This window comes from Schistocerca gregaria, chromosome 10 (assembly GCF_023897955.1).
Source record: "Schistocerca gregaria isolate iqSchGreg1 chromosome 10, iqSchGreg1.2, whole genome shotgun sequence".
In the NCBI taxonomy this organism is placed as follows: Eukaryota; Metazoa; Arthropoda; class Insecta; order Orthoptera; family Acrididae; genus Schistocerca; species Schistocerca gregaria.
This window is the reverse complement of record NC_064929.1, coordinates 194,467,673-194,486,175: the sequence shown is the minus strand read 5'-3', so window position 1 is coordinate 194,486,175 and position 18,503 is coordinate 194,467,673. Positions and strand designations below refer to the sequence as shown.

Genomic DNA, 18,503 nt, shown 5'->3' with positions numbered 1-18,503 from the left:
CGAACTGTAAAACAAATATTTTTGTGTCCGTCTCGTTTCGTCCCTTTAATTTTTTGGGTAACTGGAAGGCTTAAGTCCCCCCCCCCCCCCCCCCCCGCCCCCCACACACACACACGTGTACCAGTTTATCGGTCGGTCGGTCGGTCGTCCGATCAACCAGTTTCGTATCAGCCTCCACACGTCCCAACCAGCTGAACTAGTCCGTGACTACAGCCTACAGCCCCACCTTCATTGAGTTTATGTTGTAGGAGATCCTGATTGGTTTTACACAGGAGTTTGCCTAGGTGGTTTCAGAGATCATAAGGCCCAACGCTTAAAAAAAAAAAAAAAAAGACATCTGTGGGCAAAGAAGTGGCTAATGCGAGGAAATAAATTCACTTTCTGTCACTTCAGCAGCTGGAAGCTGTAATTGTAATTATTTAAGACTGAATGAATCATACATTTCGGAGCTGGTGACCCTCAAACCACTCTTAACGAAGAAGAATGCTGTTATGAGAGAGGCTCCTATAAGCTGTAAGAAGAGGCTCGTAGCTACATTACGATTTCTAGCCACTGGCAGAAGTTAAGAGGTCTTCAAATTCAGTGCTGTTGTATCTCCAAATTGTTAACTAAAATGATTCCTGAAACATGTAACATGATTTACAGTTGACTGAGGAAATACCCCATAATAAACCACATAAATAAAAGGAAAGATGTTCGTGTAAACGTTATTAATTCATGTATGTAGCATAAAAGATGACCTGTAAGTTAAAAAATTCATTTTAAATTCAAAGAAGAAAGAAGACACATGGTGGTGGTGCACATCATCTAATGAATGCAACAGACACATAAGAAATGAAGCATTTAGCAACAGCCGTGCAGTATTAGCCGAGTGGTCTGAGGCGCTGCAGTCATGGACTGTGCGGCTGGTCCCGGCGGAGGTTCGAGTCCTCCCTCGGGCATGGGTGTGTGTGTTTGTCCTTAGGATAATTTAGGTTAAGTAATGGTAAGCTTAGGGACTAATGACCTTAGCAGTTAAGTCCCATAAGATTTCACACACTTTTGAACATTTAGCAACTGTTAGAACTATGAAAACCTCGCACATTCCGCTCTCCATACCAGTGGGCCTGGACGAAGTCTGGACTTATTTAACGCTGATAACAATGAAGCCAGAATATTTTATTAATTAGCGTCCATTCGATGTAGATATTTCGGCTTTTAGTTTACATTTCTGATAAGCATCGAGAATAAAACCTAAAAACAGAAATACATAAGGTCAACTGACTACTTTTCTCTCCGTGTTACACGATACCATCGTTAAAAAAATGAGGAAAGTGTTTCATTTCTTCCATCTGTTTTGCAGTACTCCTCGCACGACATGCCCCGCATACATCTGCAATCATTAAATTACTCCAGAAATACGCCTTGAATCTTGTCGTGTAACCCCGCGCGCAGTTACAAAACAAACTTTTGTCGGGTAGTTGGCAGGACGGCGCTACATATGAAACAATTTGCTAGGCGGACCTACGTTGGTAGGGGGGGGGGGGGGGGGCAGGGACAGGGCGAACGAGCCCAGATGGGTTTTTGGGCCCGACGTCCCGACAAGAAAAGCTCGTCATTCGTCATAACGCCTACACACGTGCAATTTGTCCGTCGGATGCTCGGTCGATTGTTCCGTGTATAGGGCCCTTTATGACTCTTCTGCTTGCATACTCGCATTTTAACGAGCTAATTTGCGTGTAAATAAAAATAATTTTCACACAGTATTTGAAAGTGATGTCAGTGTTTTAATTATATATCTTCAAGGGGCATTGTTAAGATAGCTTGTCAGTCACCAAATTGTTTATTCGATTTGGTTGTGCTGTGGACGTTTTCGTGCTGTTATTATTTTGAGGTATGTAGAGATTTGAGCATTTAAAATACAAAAATTCGGTCCTTTATTAGCGCGGGTACTGTGGTCAAAGAAAAGTGAGGCTGTGGATGGAGGAGGAATTTGGTAATTTGTGGTAAGGTCTTATGGGACCAAGCTGCCGACGTCATCGGTCCCTAAGCTTACACACTATTTAATCTAACTTAAGCTAAAGACGTCCGCCCCCGGTAGCTGAGTGATCAGCGCGACAGAACGTCAGTCCTAAGGGCCCGGGTTCGATTCCCGGCTGGGTTGGAGATTTTCTCCGCTCAGTGACTGGGTGTTGTGTTGTCCTAATCATCATAATTTCATCCCCATCGACGCGCAAGTCGTCGAAGTGGCGTCAAATCTCAAGATGGCATCTGGCGAACGGTCTAGTCACACGCATACACCCATGCCCGGGGCAGGACTCGAACCTCCGACGGGGGGAGCCGCGCGGACCGCGACAACACGCCTGAGACCACGCGGCTAATTCGCGCGTCTCTTTAGGGTTTCCTGGAACTGAGTGTATGTAACGGTGTAAATATACTGAATTATAGTTTTCTTAAATATCAGCTTCTCTGGTCAATCGCATGTGTTTGCAACAAAGACAGGGCTGTTACGTTTATTGAAATCATTTAACTGCGATAGCACGTTCATGGATGTTGCGCTCGTTCCAGAACCGTTTCCCATTTCTCTTTCATTGTCTACATGTTTCGAATAGTGTAATCGGAGACACTGTTGGGATTCAAAGTACATAGAATAGAAGTCGAGATTATCGTTTTAGATTAAAGGATGTTGTGTGCAGTGTTGACACTTTCAAATAGTGCAGCTCAAGTCATACGTTCATGGCTTGTAGAAAATAAACTAACGGTAAATCACAGTAACACTCAGTTCTTTCAGTTCGTAACACACAGTTCAACAAAACCCGACGTTTTAATTTCACAGAATGGGCAAATTAATAGTGAACTTGAACAGTTCAAATTTATACGTGACCAGTTAGTAAACAGTCGTGGTAATCGCACGCTCAGGATCTTGTTCAAAGACTTAATGCTACCATTTTCGCTATTTGATCGCTATCTGGAGTGAGTGAGTGATAGTTCGACACGAAAAGTGCTGTCGTTTCTTCTTAACAATATCAGCTTATTGCCAAGAATTAGCAGCTTTCACTCAGTTAATATTAGGCAGACAGGCGTGCAGTATATTGCTACATCGATTTTCAATAATGTGCCACCTTCCTGACGCGTCACCCCTATTCTGCCGAGGAGTTCCATAAAAAATTAAGCTGATTCCTGGATTATATTTTTGATTGCGTTTACATAAACATTTTCTCTGTTACTACGTTTATGTTATTTCATGTACTGACACGTTTCATGACCTTGGAGATTTGCTCCTCAATTTGGTCCTACGGAACTAGACCTATAAAATAAAAAAAATTAAACCGTCTATAACGTGGTCTTATCCAACGTGTTTTCCGCCGCAAGATGTGGTATGAGTTTTTGCAATGCACCCACGAAATTACCACGACGAACTGATAGCAGTCCAGTCAACACCAAAGGTATGATCACCACCGATGACACACAGAATTTTCGCAAAATATCAATATTCGATGCGGAATTCATTGTTATGAAAAAAAACACAGCAGACCTGTCAAATTGAACGTCACATTTTTCAATGAAATATGCGAGAGCAGAACTGTCAAACCGTTACATTTCAATGAGATTTTCATACAAAAATACCATCAAAATTCCCGACTTTTCCGGTGGATTTTCCAAAAATTTTCCTTCAGAGGCAGTTGATTTTTATTTATATAGATAAATTTGTACCTAAGTTAACGTAATAGTGTACTAATATTTTTTGTATACCATTTTTTTCTGTTAGTCGTCAGTGACAAGTGGTTTATTTTTTCATGTTGCAAAATGCTTGAAAATTATTGCAGAATTACTTTGTGACGATGATACATCTGAAATGTCTTTCTGAGCTCCAGCATAAAGTCGAAGAAATTGAATACGATATTTATTCATATATTACTGCTACTTACGGTATTGAAACGGCCACTGTGAACAGTGGCTCCTTTTTTCTGAAGGGAATGGCAAAAGCAAGTGAAATAAGCAGCCGTTTAGCCATTGGAGCCGCGTTACCAATAGTATCACACATTTACGTAGAGCTGGCTAACGGAGCCGAACCATAAAATTCGTCTAGCAAAACACCAATGTTTTTCGCGTTAGGTAGCAGTATGGTGTGTTATAATGCATGGCGTAATAATAATACATTGAAAATTTCAAGAGAATACAATGTGGGTTGATTATTTAATCGAACTGTGTCGCCAAATAACGGTGTCAGCTTGGTATATACCTATTAAGTAAGTTATTGAGATGTAGTAGGCCTATTGTTGGATATGCGTGAATTTCTGACCCTTATAGGAAAAAACAAAATTACATGAAAGCACATACCCCTTGAAATGGTAGCCTTAATTTATACGACCGTGGTGTGGCGCACCACGAATATAATAATTCTTCGGTATAATTATATCGCACCCCGTCAAGAATAATGAAACCCCCATAAATCGACTTGGAGAATTCTATAAAACTTTATTGAAATACCGTAAACGCACTCTTTAACTTTCAGGTAAGTAATTTTGGCAGTAAATTGCATTATAGTCTATAAACCAGTAATATGGGCATACAGTTCTTTGTCGAATGTATTACTACGTAATCCTTTGAGTTGTCAATTTCCTTGATATTCTATCAACCTTTTTTGTTTTTGTTATGACTCCTCAATAGCTTTGCCACTTTTCCACACAAAAATTGTATTTTTTTTTTTTTTACTTACTGTAAATGAGGTTCGAATGTCCACTAGGCATAATTAGTACTTAAGTTAAAATAAAAAATAATAAACAAAATAAAATTGTCGTAGAAAAATACAAAATTGTAATTTATGAAAATTTAATAAGTAACATTAGAAACAGTTTAAGGAACATAATTTACGAAAAGACGGAATAATAATTGGGCTTGTATAATGTAGGAATACTTTTCGCCGACAAGAGAGATTAAATATGAATTTCCTTTATAGCACAAATTTCCATTTTTCTTTTCCTTGTACGCTTCAACGAACGAAATTTCGTTATATTTACAACAGCTGTAATCGTCTGCTCCTTCAGATATGCTGTGGATCTGGAGGGTATTGTATTGCGAGATACAGACTATTGTGCGCGCGCGCGCGCGCGCACACACACACACACACACACACACACACACACACACACACACACACTGCAATAATCAATCATATTAAAAATTACATTCAGCTTACCAGATACATGAAGTGTCACAACTCAGAATGTGGCGCTCTTCTCGAATGGCCTTCGCAAATACGCCAGTAGCAACGCTAAAGTGGCACTATTCATGCCGCACCGAAAACTGACCTAGTGAACAACAAAACTGACACAACTACCTTGAGTTGAATGAACTGCGAGATAGAGATGTTAAGTTTTTCGTGCACGTTGCGGCTCTTCACACGTGTTTTTCAGTGACAAAAACTAAAAATTGCCGTATTGCCGTGCCACATTTCTAGGTGGGGTGCGATATGTTCATTGAGTTGTTAAATATCAGTAAGAGTTCACCTGGATGCAAGGTCTTTTCAGGAATTTTTTCTAGTTGCTATCCAGATAGCTTCTGGATTCGGACGATGCAAGATAGCCGTTTCATTGTACTGTTTATTTTTCGTTGCCATAGTACTGGCCAGAGATAATCAACATTACCGCGCTGCCACTACCGTTATTCTCTGTCAAAGATGTGCAGCAGCCGCAACAACTGTCTAATAAATGCTAGAGCTGTGAAAGTAACGAGAAAATGTGTATCCGTATATATTCGTTACTGCAGACAACAGTACTCGTTACAAACGTATCGTTACTAGTTACTTTCATTACCGACGGTACCGTATAACTCGTATCGAGTCCAGTCGCATTCATACGATTACATTTTGGTACTTTGGTATATTTTTTGTACTTGAATCAGTTTGAAGCGGCTTGAACAACTGAACAAAAACAAAAACCAGTAAATTTTGAATTATGTAATGTGACACCTAAAGGCAATCTGTTGCAAATGCATCAGCAAAAAAAATAACGGCGCAATAATCAACATAATATGTGGCCTATACAACAGACAGACAAATTTACAGAGAATTTGATTCAAATTTAAAAATGAATTGTGTTCCGTGGATTTCAGCTTCGGGGAACTCCGCCTATCAAACAATATTTGGCCTGACTTCGAGAATGCTCTTTCTGACAGTACTGAGGTAGCCACGACAGATAAATATTTTTGTGCTAAGCATGACAGCTCAGGATAGAAAAGTGTTCACGCCTGCCACCATTTTAAAGGACACTTTTCTTCCATACATGGCCTCATTGAAATTAACACCTGATGTCGTAGAGCTTGACGTTGCCTTAGCATCAAATTCTTTCCAGATCGAGCCCTCTTTGTCAAAAGGAATAACTGATACAGGCTCGGGCAACTCTGCTTCAAGTGGTGTTTTTGAATGAATATTTGATTCCAATTCAGTTTTTAATGAGCTTTTGGCGAACTCGTAAGCAGATTCGTCTTTAAAAGCAAGTCTCTTAAATCTTGGATCTAACAGGGCCGCTTTCGAAAGGACTGGATGTCTAGCGCAGTTTTTAAACCGGTTATTAAATTTTGTCTTCAACAAAGTTCTTTGCTGTTTCTGCACTTAATTTAATATGCAAACTGTCAAATATCTCCCCTGCACTATCGGTGGCTGCTAGCTCCTTTGAAATAGACACTTGCGTTTGAGAAGACGTTTCTTCTGTAAACTGTTAAAAAGGCTTTAAAATTTTGATAACTTCTGGTGGAGCTAACCATTCAGTTTCGAGGAGACCTTCAACAGGATTGTGAAGAAGTCCAAGCGCCGCTTCAAGAGATTCTTGTAGAATAGAAATTAAGCATTGCGTATACAGGGTGTTACAAAAAGGTACGGCCAAAGTTACAGGAAACGTTCCTCACACACAAAGAAAGAAAATGTTATGTGGACGTGTGTCCGGAAACGCTTACTTTCCATGTTAGACCTCATTTTATTACTTCTCTTCAAACCACATTAATCATGGAATGGAAACACAGAGCAACAGAACGTACCAGCGTCACTTCAAACACTTTGTTACAGGAAATGTTCAAAATGTCTTGCGTTAGCGAGGATACATGCATCCACCCTCCGTCGCATGGAATCCCTGATGCGCTGATGCAGCCCTGGAGAATGCCGTGTTGTATCACAGCCGTCCACAATACGAGCATGAAGAGTCTCTACATTTGGTACCGGGGTTGCGTAGGCAAGAGCTTTCAAATGCCCCCATAAATGAAAGTCAAGAGGGTTGATGTCAGGAGAGCGTGGAGGCCATGGCATTAGTCCGCCTCTACCAATCCATCGGTCACCGAATCTGTTGTTGAGAAGCGTACGAACACTTCGAATGAAATGTGCAGGAGCTCCATCGTGCATGAACCACATGTTGTGTCGTACTTGTAAAGGCACATGTTCTAGCAGCACAGGTAGAGTATCCCTTATGAAATCATAACGTGCTCCATTGAGCGTAGGTGGAAGAACATGGGGCCCAATCAAGACATCACCAACAATGCCTGCCAAAACGCTCACAGAAAATCTGTGTTGATGACGTGATTGCACAATTGCGTGCGGATTCTCGTCAGCCCACATATGTGGCGGTGAATAGAGGAAGTACAGTACATACTGATGAAACTAAAATGATCTCTAACATGGAAATAAAGCGTTTCCGGACACACGTCCACATAACATCTTTTCTTTGTGTGTGAGGAATGTTTCCTGTAACTTGGGCCGTACCTTTTTGTAACACCTGGCAATAAATATTAACAGTGAATATTCCAAAAACAATATTTCAAATCAAGCTAAATTTACTCAACAAAGCTTGTTCAGCAGAAACCATATTGTCAAAATCTTATCTACTGCGCCAATGCGCGCGCATATTTTCCGAAAACGGCCTAGTAGAACCGAGCGCAAAGCTCGTTCCTCTAAAGTAAAAGTTACTCAGTACCGAATACATGATCTTGGTACTATGATGTATTTTTATCATTTTGAATACGTTTGAAGTGGGTTTAGTAATGAAATTAAATAAATAGTAAGTTTTAAATTATTTAATGTGGAAGCTAAAAACAATTTTTCACAAATGCAAGATATAACGTATGTATTTTAAATAACTGATCAGCGAAATGAAAATAGTGTCAATGATTCAATCAGTTAAATAAACTGAAAAAAAGCATATTGAGCTTTATTTCAAAGTAGGACCCCAATTACAACGAGACCAAAAAACAAATGGTAACCATGAAACAAACATTTGCGGGTAAATTTTTTTTTAAAAAAAACGTGTGTTTTCGTTAAAGGCGGCGGACCTGCAGATCGGGGATTAATCTGAAAACATGGGCCAGGAAGTAAGATCGAAAATATTTTGTAACAGTAACCATCTAAATCATAGAGCCACGCACGCCATATTCGTCAAGAAGGTCTATACAAATTACTCACCTCACAATAAATATCAACACAGTATATTCCAATTCGAAAAAGAATATTAATGAAACTAAATTTGCTGTACAATAGTAACTATATTCTCTAAATAGTAACTACTGCACCTACGGGCGTGCCTCCTTAAATCTTCCGCAAACGGCCGCGCAGAACCGAGCTATACGAGCCGCATGCGAAGTACGGTAACAGGTAACGAAATGTATATATGAGTAACGATTCGGTATTTCGAGTCAGCCAAAGTATTCGTTTCTCAGTACCGAATACGTACACTCTGGTGCGAAAATCGTTAACGTGTGGCAGCAGGAGCAATACTAGCGCTCAAAGATGTGAGAAAAGTCACATGCTTCGTAAAGAAAATGTTTGTTTTTAATTATTTTCAGTTTAATTAACGGTCATTGTTATATTTTGCGTTCCATGCGTTAGTTACCAAGAGACATGAATTACTGTAAAATACATGTAAAACAGCCGAATCACACTAAGTCAGTTGGTTGGTTAGTATAAACGGGGGGGGGGGGGGGGGGGGTATGGCTTCAGGTGACTGGTTTTAATTTTTATGCTAGATAATGGAACTATTTGTGTGTTCCGTAACCGGTTGTTTATGCAATAATATGCTAGTACTAGTATATTCTTCAGTTGACCTACATAGCACAGGATACTAATCAACTGCAGAGAAAACAGCTGCTAGAACGACTATCAGAAACAGATGTAATTCAAAATGTCTACACACATCATTTAAAGTTACCACAAGCGACAAAAACCATAAACTATATCTATCTCTTCATAACACATACATTTATTTTTATCTACGGTTGTGAGATTTTTCCGCAGAATATAACAGATGTATTATCGACGACTCGAAAATAAACAACTAATAACTGTAATAAATGATAATTAATTGAAACCCTCAGCTGCCGACAGGTGTTGTTCATATACATCGATGGGGACAGCCCCGACTGGGACTCGAACCCAGGATCTCCTGCTTACATGGGACGCTCTATCCATCTGAGCTACCGACGACGCAGATGAATAGCGCGACTGCAGGGATTTATCCCGTGAGACCCACATTCCCAGTTGTCCACAATCTACATAGGTAATGTTCCTAATAGACTATTACTGAAATATAAAGTCATTCGTCAAAGCCGACGAGCTGTATCCCATTATTCAGTTGACCCCGCATTATTGATACCAATATTTCGGTATTTTATTGTCAGATATCCCAAACCTATTCCAGATGTGGCGGTGGATATGCACAAACAGCCACTCTATTAATTCAACGTAGAATGCTTTAGCGGATCATTAAATGTTAATGTGAAAAGATTGAGAAGCACCGTGTCAAACTTCACGTTGCCTAGAAATGTCTGGTTGAAGCCCGATTTACACGAGCGACTTTATGATCAAAATCGCCTACTCGTCGTTGGGTGTGCGCAGCGTACTTGCGTGTAAGGCGCAGGTTTCACTGCGGCAATAAAAAGTGCGATACGGCACGTTGCAATAAAAGATCGCGCAACGCTTCGCTTAGCGGTGCGACGCTGGTGTTTTCACAGAAGCGATATTGCAAGCAGCCAGGCACGGCACGGCACGGCACGGGGCAGTAACCTCGTGTGGGGCACGTAGCTGCTAGCTAGGATTTCTGATATTTTTAGGAATATCGAGAATTCGGTGTATCGATATTTAAAAATGTATCATTCTCAGCCTTCAATATAAAGAAAGAAGTTATTGATATATCGACGGAAAAAAGTCGACATAAAGGACCATAAAAGTATCGGCTGCACATTGTAAATGCCCCGTAAAACTGGCTGGGTTTCAGAGATGTGTATTCAAATATTGATTTATTATTAGATATTCTGTACACCAAAGAGATATCAGCCTGCCTAATCCCCCTTAGAGCAAGAACTGAAATGGAAACCATGATCGCGCGGGATTAGCCGAGCGGTCTCAGGCGCTGCAGTCATGGACTGTGCGGCTGGTCACGGCGGAGGTTCGAGTCCTCCCTCGGGCATGGGTGTGTGTGTTTGTCCTTAGGTAAGTTTAGGTTAAGTAGTGTGTAATCTTAGGGACTGATGACCTTAGCTGTTAAGTCCCATAAGATTTCACACACATTTTTAGTAAAAAATACACATCTGTCATAACATATACCGCCGATCGGAATGGCCGAGCGGTTCTAGGCGCTACAGTCTGGAACCTCACGACCGCTACGGACGCAGCTTCGAATCCTGCCTCGGTCATGGATGTGAGTGATGTCCTTAGGTTAGTTAGGTTTCAGTAGCTCTAAGTTCTACGGGACTGATGACCTTAGAAGTTAAGTCCCATAGTGCTCCGAGCCATTTGAACCATTTGAAAACCATACACGTTAACGCTTGGCTATAGCCGCTTTGCTAACAGTGGCAACTGCATCCCAGTGGCACAATAAAAGGTGGCCGCTAGGTCCGTCCTTCGGTTTCGTCACATATCTGATTTGTCCAGAACACTTCATGTCGACTTTCCTTTCCTCCATTTCTGCGAACGTCGTCGGCTAGCAGTTGTAGCGCCAAGAGTTCGTCGTGAAGTTGAAATGTTGCAGTTTCTGTTGGTAGCACTGGGCGCCGAATACGTCAGCATTTCCTCTCACACGTCTCCGCAACATCGCAAAGATCAGTCCTGTCACTCAGCAGCAACTGTTTTTGAAGAATGTCGATGTGAAAAAACTAATTGCGTTAAAAATTGTTACTCCATCCACACCGCCTCCTCTAGTGCAATCGGACTACTTCTTTCTGCCACCTGCACATAGTCAAAGAATGGACGTGATGGAAGCTAAGAAAATAGTAAGACTCCTTCACACAGTGACAGTAAAATTATGTTCTACTACATTTCAAATATTTACCAAAACAGGGAGAAATACACACACACACACACACACACACACACACACACACACACACACACACACACACACCGAAAAAAAGTTTTCACCACCCCGGTTCCCTGGACGTTGACTGGGGATATTGTATTACAGACACAGTCGCTTTGACTGTAGAGAAGTCACTAAACCCGGCCAAAGACTAAACAACCATGCATGAGCAGCGCCTTTTAGACGGAGGTCCGACAGCCGATCAGTTCGTCATTCCACCTGGAAGACGGTACATGGCTCGTGTTGTCTGTACTTCAGCCATGCCTATACAATACCGCGATTCGATCTCGTCCGCATTGTTAGTTTACGCCAGGAAGGGCTCTCAACAAGAGAAATATCCAGGCGCCTCTGAGTGAATCAAATCGATGTAGTTCGGACATGGAGGAGATACAGAGAGACAGGAACTGTGGATGACATGCCCCGCTCAGGCCGCCCAAGGGCTGCGACTGTAGTGGATGACCGCTACCTACGGATTACGGCTCGGAGGAACCCTGACAGCAACGCCACCATGTTGAATAATACTTTTCGTGCAGCCACGGGATGTCGTATTACGACTCAAACTGAGTGTAGTAGGCTGCATGATGTGCAACTTCACTCCTGACGTCCATGGCGTGGTCCATCTTTGCAACCACGACACCGTGTAGGGCGGTACAGATTGGCCCAACAACATGCCGAATAGACACCTCAGGATTGGCATCACGTTTTCTTCACCGATGAGTGTCGCATATGCCTTCAACTAGACAATCGTCGGAGACGGGTTTGGAGGCAATCTGGTCAGGCTGAACGCCTCAGACACACTGTCCAGCGAGTGCAGCAAGGTGGAGGTTCCCTGCTGTTTTGTGGTGGTATTATGTGGGACCGGCGTATGCCGATGGTGGCCATGGAAGGCGCCGTAACGGCCAATAGTGCAACCATATTGGCGAGGCATTAGTCTTCATGGACGACAATTCCCGTCCCCATTGTGCACACCTTGTGAATGACTTCCTTCAGGATTACGACATCGCTCGACTAGAGCGTCCACCACGTTCTGCAGAAATGAACCCTATCGACCATGCCTGGGATAGATAAAAAAGGGCTGTTTATGGACGACGTGACCCACCAACCACTCTGAGGGATCTACGCCGAATCGCCGTTTGAGGAGTGGGAAAATCTGGACGAACAGTGCCTTGATGAACTTGCGGATAGTATGCCACGACGAATGCAGGCATGCATCAATTCAAGAGGACGTGCCACTGGGTATCAGAGGTACCAGTGTGTACAGCAGTCTGGACCACCACCTCTGAAGGTCTGGCTGTGTGGTGGTACAAAATGCAATGTGTGGTTTTCATGAGAAAAAAAGGCGGAAATAATGTTTATGTTGAACTCTCTTCCAATTTTCTGTACAGGATTCTGTGACCATTTTGGCTGATCAGGTCCATTCCATGGTACAGTTTCTTCCCCAGTGGAACTGCTGTATTCCAAGACAACACAGCTTCTATTGACGCAGGTCTCGCGGTTCTAGGCGCGCTGTCCGGAACCGTGCGACTGCTACGGTCGCAGGTTCGAATCCTGCCTCGGGCATGGATGTGCGTGATGTCCTTAGGTTAGTTAGGTTTAAGTAGTTCTAAGTTCTAGGGGACTAATGACCACAGCAGTTGAGTCCCATAGTGCTCAGAGCCATTTGAACCATCTATTGACACAGCTCGAATCGCGCAGTACTGGTTTTGTGAGCAGTTGGATCAACTGTCCCATCTCTCCTAGTCACCACGGTTACCAGATATCATTATTACTGAGACTTTGTGCTCCACTTTCGAGACAAGGCTGCGAGATCGCTATCGATCTCTGTTATGATTACCTGGGCTTCTCATTGTTTTGCAAGAAGATTCCCTTAAAAAGCATACGGACCTGTATTTATCCATTCCAAGGCAACTGGTAGCTCTTTTGAATGCCAACAGCTTTCCTACACCGTGTTAGGCATGGCAATGTCTTGTTTTTAATGTTTGCATGTTTTTGTCTAACCCGTGTATCTCACACATTTACTTGAGACTGGAAACAACTGTCGCTATCCTTTATGGGTTAAAAACAATTTCTATGTGGTTGCTACATTTGGTACACAGCACTGTATGACCTAAAACGTACCGAACGTAAACTAGCCAGCGACTATATATTTCAAAGTTTGCAATGTATTTTGCTTAATTTCGAAGTATCACAATAACTACCGGCAATAACGAAAAGAAAACCAGTTCATAATCAAGCTGTCATATCACTCCGTAAGATTTCAAATCAATTTTTTATCGAATATTTCCTCACTATCGAATGGGAAAGATTTTATAGTGCAGAACGCAGGCAAATCCCAAAAGACTGGTGTTCAATGTTATACGCTAGAAGGAAAAGTTTTCTGAGAAACCATGTACAGAGGCGAATGTAGTAGTGCTTCATCTACGAGGTGTGCTCAAAAAATGCCGCAATTTCGCGCGTATGGTGTATTGGTGCGAAATGCGGTTGGAACCCTGCACATTGACGGAAGTTTCATTGTTGTGTGTCTATTACTGTTCAGTGCTGCACTGAGTAGAACGTTGTGTCGCACAGTTCGCGAATTTAGAGGTGGCAGAGTTAGAGGAGCAACGCGTCTGCATTAAATTTTTGCGTGAAACTCAAAGCCTCTACAGAGACACACAAAATGATGCAGGAACCCTACGGTGATGAGTGCTTAAGCCGTGCTCGGCGTTACGAATGGTTCACGTGGTTTAAAAATGGCCGGACGGAAGTTAAAGATGATTCTCGTTCAGGACGCCCTGCGACGTCTACCGACGACGCTCATGTCAGAAACATCAACGGAATTATGCGAGCCAATTGAAGATTAGCCGTCCGAGAGATGCAGAGGAATGTAACATTTCAGTTGGATCATGTCATGAAAACCTGATACAGCATCTCGGAATGCATCGTGTAACCGCAAAGTTTATTCCACGGCTCATTTGAAGAGATTTTGGGATCGCGCAAATGAGAACGAGATGTTCCTTAAGAGAATCATAACTGGTGATGAGATGTGGGACTACGGTTACGATGTTGAGACCGAGGTTCAATCTTCACAATAGGTTGGTAAAGTTTCTCCAAGAGCAAAAGCAGCTCTCTAGGCCATGCCAAACGATGCTGATAGTTTCCTTTTCCTTTGAAGGTTTAGTTCATCATGAATTTGTGCAACAGGGACAAACTGTTAATTGATGTTACTATCGGGGCGTGTTGCGACGCCTGTGCGAAAATGAAAATGTGAGCAAGAAACGGCTCCTAGTAGGTTCACGTGGTTCATACGGCTCTGAGCGCTATGGGACTCAACTGCTGAGGTCATCAGTCCCCTAGAACTTAGAACTACTTAAACCTAACTAACCTAAGGACATCACACACATCCATGTCTGAGGCAGGATTCGAACCTGCGACCGTAGCGGTCGTGAGGTTCCAGACTGTAGCGCCTAGAACCGCTCGGCCATTCCGATCGGCGGTATATGTTATGACAGATGTGTATTTTTTACTAAAAATCTGCCTAAAATACGAAATATAGTTTCTAAATCAACCTTATTTTTAATAACGAGTAATTTTTATTACTAAAATTTGTATTCTGTTTAAAAATTATGGTATCATAAAATTTGGGAAAAGCATGGCGTAAGGATTGCAACAGCGTTGTTGTGACAATGTCCCAGTTAGCCTGTTAGATGACACGCGTGTATTCAGTGTGCAGGACTTCTCCCATACGGTCTACAACTATGTGGTAGCTTCTCACTGCCGCCTTCGTATCTTATTTGTGTTACAGGATGGAATCGTTCCTAGTCTGGAAGTGCAGGATGTATCAAAAAGAATAATAACTAATATGTTATTTGAGATATGTGCGGGAACAACGCACTGTTGGAAAGATCAAACTATCTAGTTTTACATGGTTACCGCTAGGTACCACTTGTGTGCACCACTTCATTTCTAGTAAAAGTGGTGTCGGGACAACAGAAAGCGTTTTGTGTTGTATGTTTTGTGCCGTGTGGTCAGTAATAATTGTTCAGCGTGACTTTTGTACTAGATATGCTGTGGATCCTCCTCCAGCACAGAGCGTTAGATGATGGCGTGAACAATTCCGAGAAACAGGTTGTTTGTGTAAAGACAAAACCCCTGAGTGTCTGACACAGACGTCGAACGCATCCGCCATAGTTTCAAAAGGAGTGCACAGAAATCCGTTCTCCGTGCAGCTCGACAGCTCAACATGACTCCGACGTCCGTCAGGCGTGTGTTGAGTCGACGTTTACACATGAAGATACAAAAGTCAGCTACTGCGAGCTCTTCGTAAGGCGACAAACAGCAGCTTGTGAAGTTCTGTAATTTGTCTTGGCAAGATGGAGGATGACAGTTTTCTTTCACGCTTAGTGTTTAGCGACGAGGCAACATTTCATTTTAATGGAAAGGTGAACGGTCATAATGTGAGAATATGGGGTACCGAACAACCACACGACGTTGTACAACATGAGAGGGACTCCCCAAAATTTAATGTGCTTTGTGCAGTTTCACGGGGAAAGTTGTATGGTCCATTTTTCTTTGCCAACAACACTGTTACAGAAAGCAAGTACCTCGATGTGCTTCAGGCCTTTCTTTTCGCACAGGTAGAGACTGATTGGACGACTTCATTTGGCAACACGGTGGGGTACCGCCACACTGGCGTCTGGAAGTGCGGGAATTTTAAAATGAGAGGATTACTGAACGATGGATCGGTCGCCTTACATTACTGTCCTCCAAAGTCACTGGACCTGACTGTATGTGTTTATTTCTTGTGGCGGTTTGTAAAAGACTGTTTGTGTCTCCGTTACCAACGACAATGAATGAACAGCTGTGTAAGCTGTAACTCAAGACATGTTCGCTGCAGTGTGGGAACAATATGAATACCGCATTGACATATGGGCCTTGCATCTCAAGGGGGGCCCATATTAAATACCTATGAAAAAACGTTTTGAGTTTCCCTTTCATCAAAAACCAAAATGCATTTTATATGTTTATTAGTTTTAGAAATATATACGTGCCAAATCGAGTGATTCCTTCTGGTACACCATGTATTTTACAAAGTGTGGTATCAGTGAAGTACATCTACATCTATACTCCGCTAGCTACCAAGCGGTGTGTGGCGGAGGGCACAATTCGCGCCAAAGTCATATTTCGCCCCCCCCCCCCCCCCCCTCTGTTCAAACTCGCTGATCGCGCGAGGGAAAAACAACTGTCTGAACGCCTCAGTACGAGCTCTTATTTCCTTTATCTTTGAATGATGATCATTACGCGATTTGAATGTTGGTGGTAATAATATATGCTCTACATCCACGGTGAAGATTGGATTTCGGAATTTAGTGAGCGGCCCCTTCTGTTTAGCGCGTCGTCTATCTGCAAGTGTGTCCCACTTCAAACTTTCTATGAGATTTGTAACGCTCTCGCGATGGCTAAATCTACCAATCACGAATCTTGCCGTTCTTCTTTGGATTTTCTCAATCTCTTGAATCAGACCCAACTGGTAAGGGTCCCATACAGACGAACAATAAGACTGGACGAACTAACGTATTGCAAGCTCTTTCCTTTGTTGAAGAACTGCATCGCTTCAGGTTTCTACCAATAAAACGCAATGTAGAGTTCGCCTTGTCCGTTACTTGTGTAATCTGATCATTCCATTTGAGGTCATTACGAATAGCCGCACCCAGATACTCGACTGATGTTACCGCTTCAAAGACTGATCATTTATTTTGTACTCATACATTAGTGGGGATTTTCACCTTGTTATACGCACTAGGTTACACTTACTAATATTGAGAGATAACTGCCAGTTATTACATCACGCATTTGGTTTCTGCAAATCCTCATTGATTTGTTCACAACTTTCGTGTGATACTACTTTCCTGTAGACTACAGCATCATCGGCAAACAGTCTAAGGCGCTATCAATACTATCAACCAGATCGTTTATGTATTACGCTGCCCTGGGGCACGCTTGTTTCTGTTTAAGTTTCCCCGTTCAGGACGACGTACTGCTCCCTGACTGTTAGAAAACTTTCTATCCAACCGCATATGTGACTGGATAGACCGTAAGCGCGCACTTTTGGTAGCAAGCGACAGTGCGGAACTGAGTCGAACGCCTTTCGAGAGTCGAGAAATATGGCATCAACCTGGGAGCCGGTATCTAGAGCCTGTTGTAAATCATGCACAAGGAGGGCCAGCTGTGTCTCGCATGACCGCTGTTTACTAAAACCGTGCTGGTTTCGTAGATGAGCTTCCCAGAGTCTAGAAAGGCAATTATGACTGAACACAAAATATGTTCCATGATTCTACAACAAATCGATGTCAGTGAAACTGGTCGGTAATTATGTGCATCCGATTTTCTCCCCTTTTTATAGATTGCTATGACCTGGGCCTTCTTCCAGTCCCGTGGAACTTTCCACCGTTCCAATGATCTCTGATAGATGACGGATTAGAATGGTGCTATGTTTGTAGCGTAGTCAAGATAAAATCTTATGGGGATACCGTCTGGGCCAGATGTTTTTCTGGCGACTAAAGATCTTAATTGTTTTACATTCCCGGATACAGTAAACACTTTCAGCCATCCTTTCGTTTTTTCGATAATTGGAAGGGGGAATGGTGCTTGCAGTCCGAGTTTTTGAAAGCCAGGTTTAGAATTTCGGCGTTGTGATCATCATCATCATTTACATTACCCGTACTGTCAACAAGAGAAGGTATTGAATTATTTGTAGCGTTCATAGATTTTAAGTACGACCAAAATTTTTTGGAGTCATTTTTAGAATCTGTAGATAAAATATTGCTTTCAAATTCGTTAAAAGAATGTCTCATTTTCCTTCTGACAAGTGCTTTCATTTCGTATAATTTCTGTTTGTCAGCGGGGCAGTGACTACGTTTAAAACGACTGTGCAAAATTCTGTTTTCTCAGCAACTTCCTAATATGTACCTATGTAGTACCAAGGTGGATCCTTTCCCTGCCCTATACTTTTGCTAGGCACATATTACTCTAGCACATGGTGGACAATCCATTTAAATTCCGACCAAAGATGCTCAATATCTTGTGTCCCGCGATGAATGCTTGGAACTGACTATGAAGATATTCATTGATTACACTTTTATTTGCTTTCCCAAAGAAGAAAACTCTACGCTGTTTTTTCAGCTTCCACTGACATAGAAGACACAACGACAT

General features: G+C 42.3%; 2 protein-coding genes across 3 annotated transcripts in view; one reads left to right on the top strand and one right to left on the bottom strand.

The window, feature by feature from the left end:
- LOC126293410 (sorting nexin-4-like) overlaps positions 1–5,605 on the bottom strand; it is a 71,485-nt gene extending 65,880 nt beyond the window's left edge. For both annotated transcript variants that reach the window (XM_049986633.1, XM_049986631.1), the window contains exon 1: positions 5,180–5,605. In XM_049986633.1, coding sequence (XP_049842590.1) covers positions 5,180–5,188 — 9 coding nt within the window. In that variant the 5' untranslated portion in view covers positions 5,189–5,605. The remainder of the gene's footprint in view (positions 1–5,179) is intronic.
- The window catches only part of LOC126293408 (calcium-binding mitochondrial carrier protein Aralar1), a 693,372-nt gene that overhangs the window by 2,579 nt on the left and 672,290 nt on the right, over positions 1–18,503 (top strand). The window lies entirely within an intron of this gene.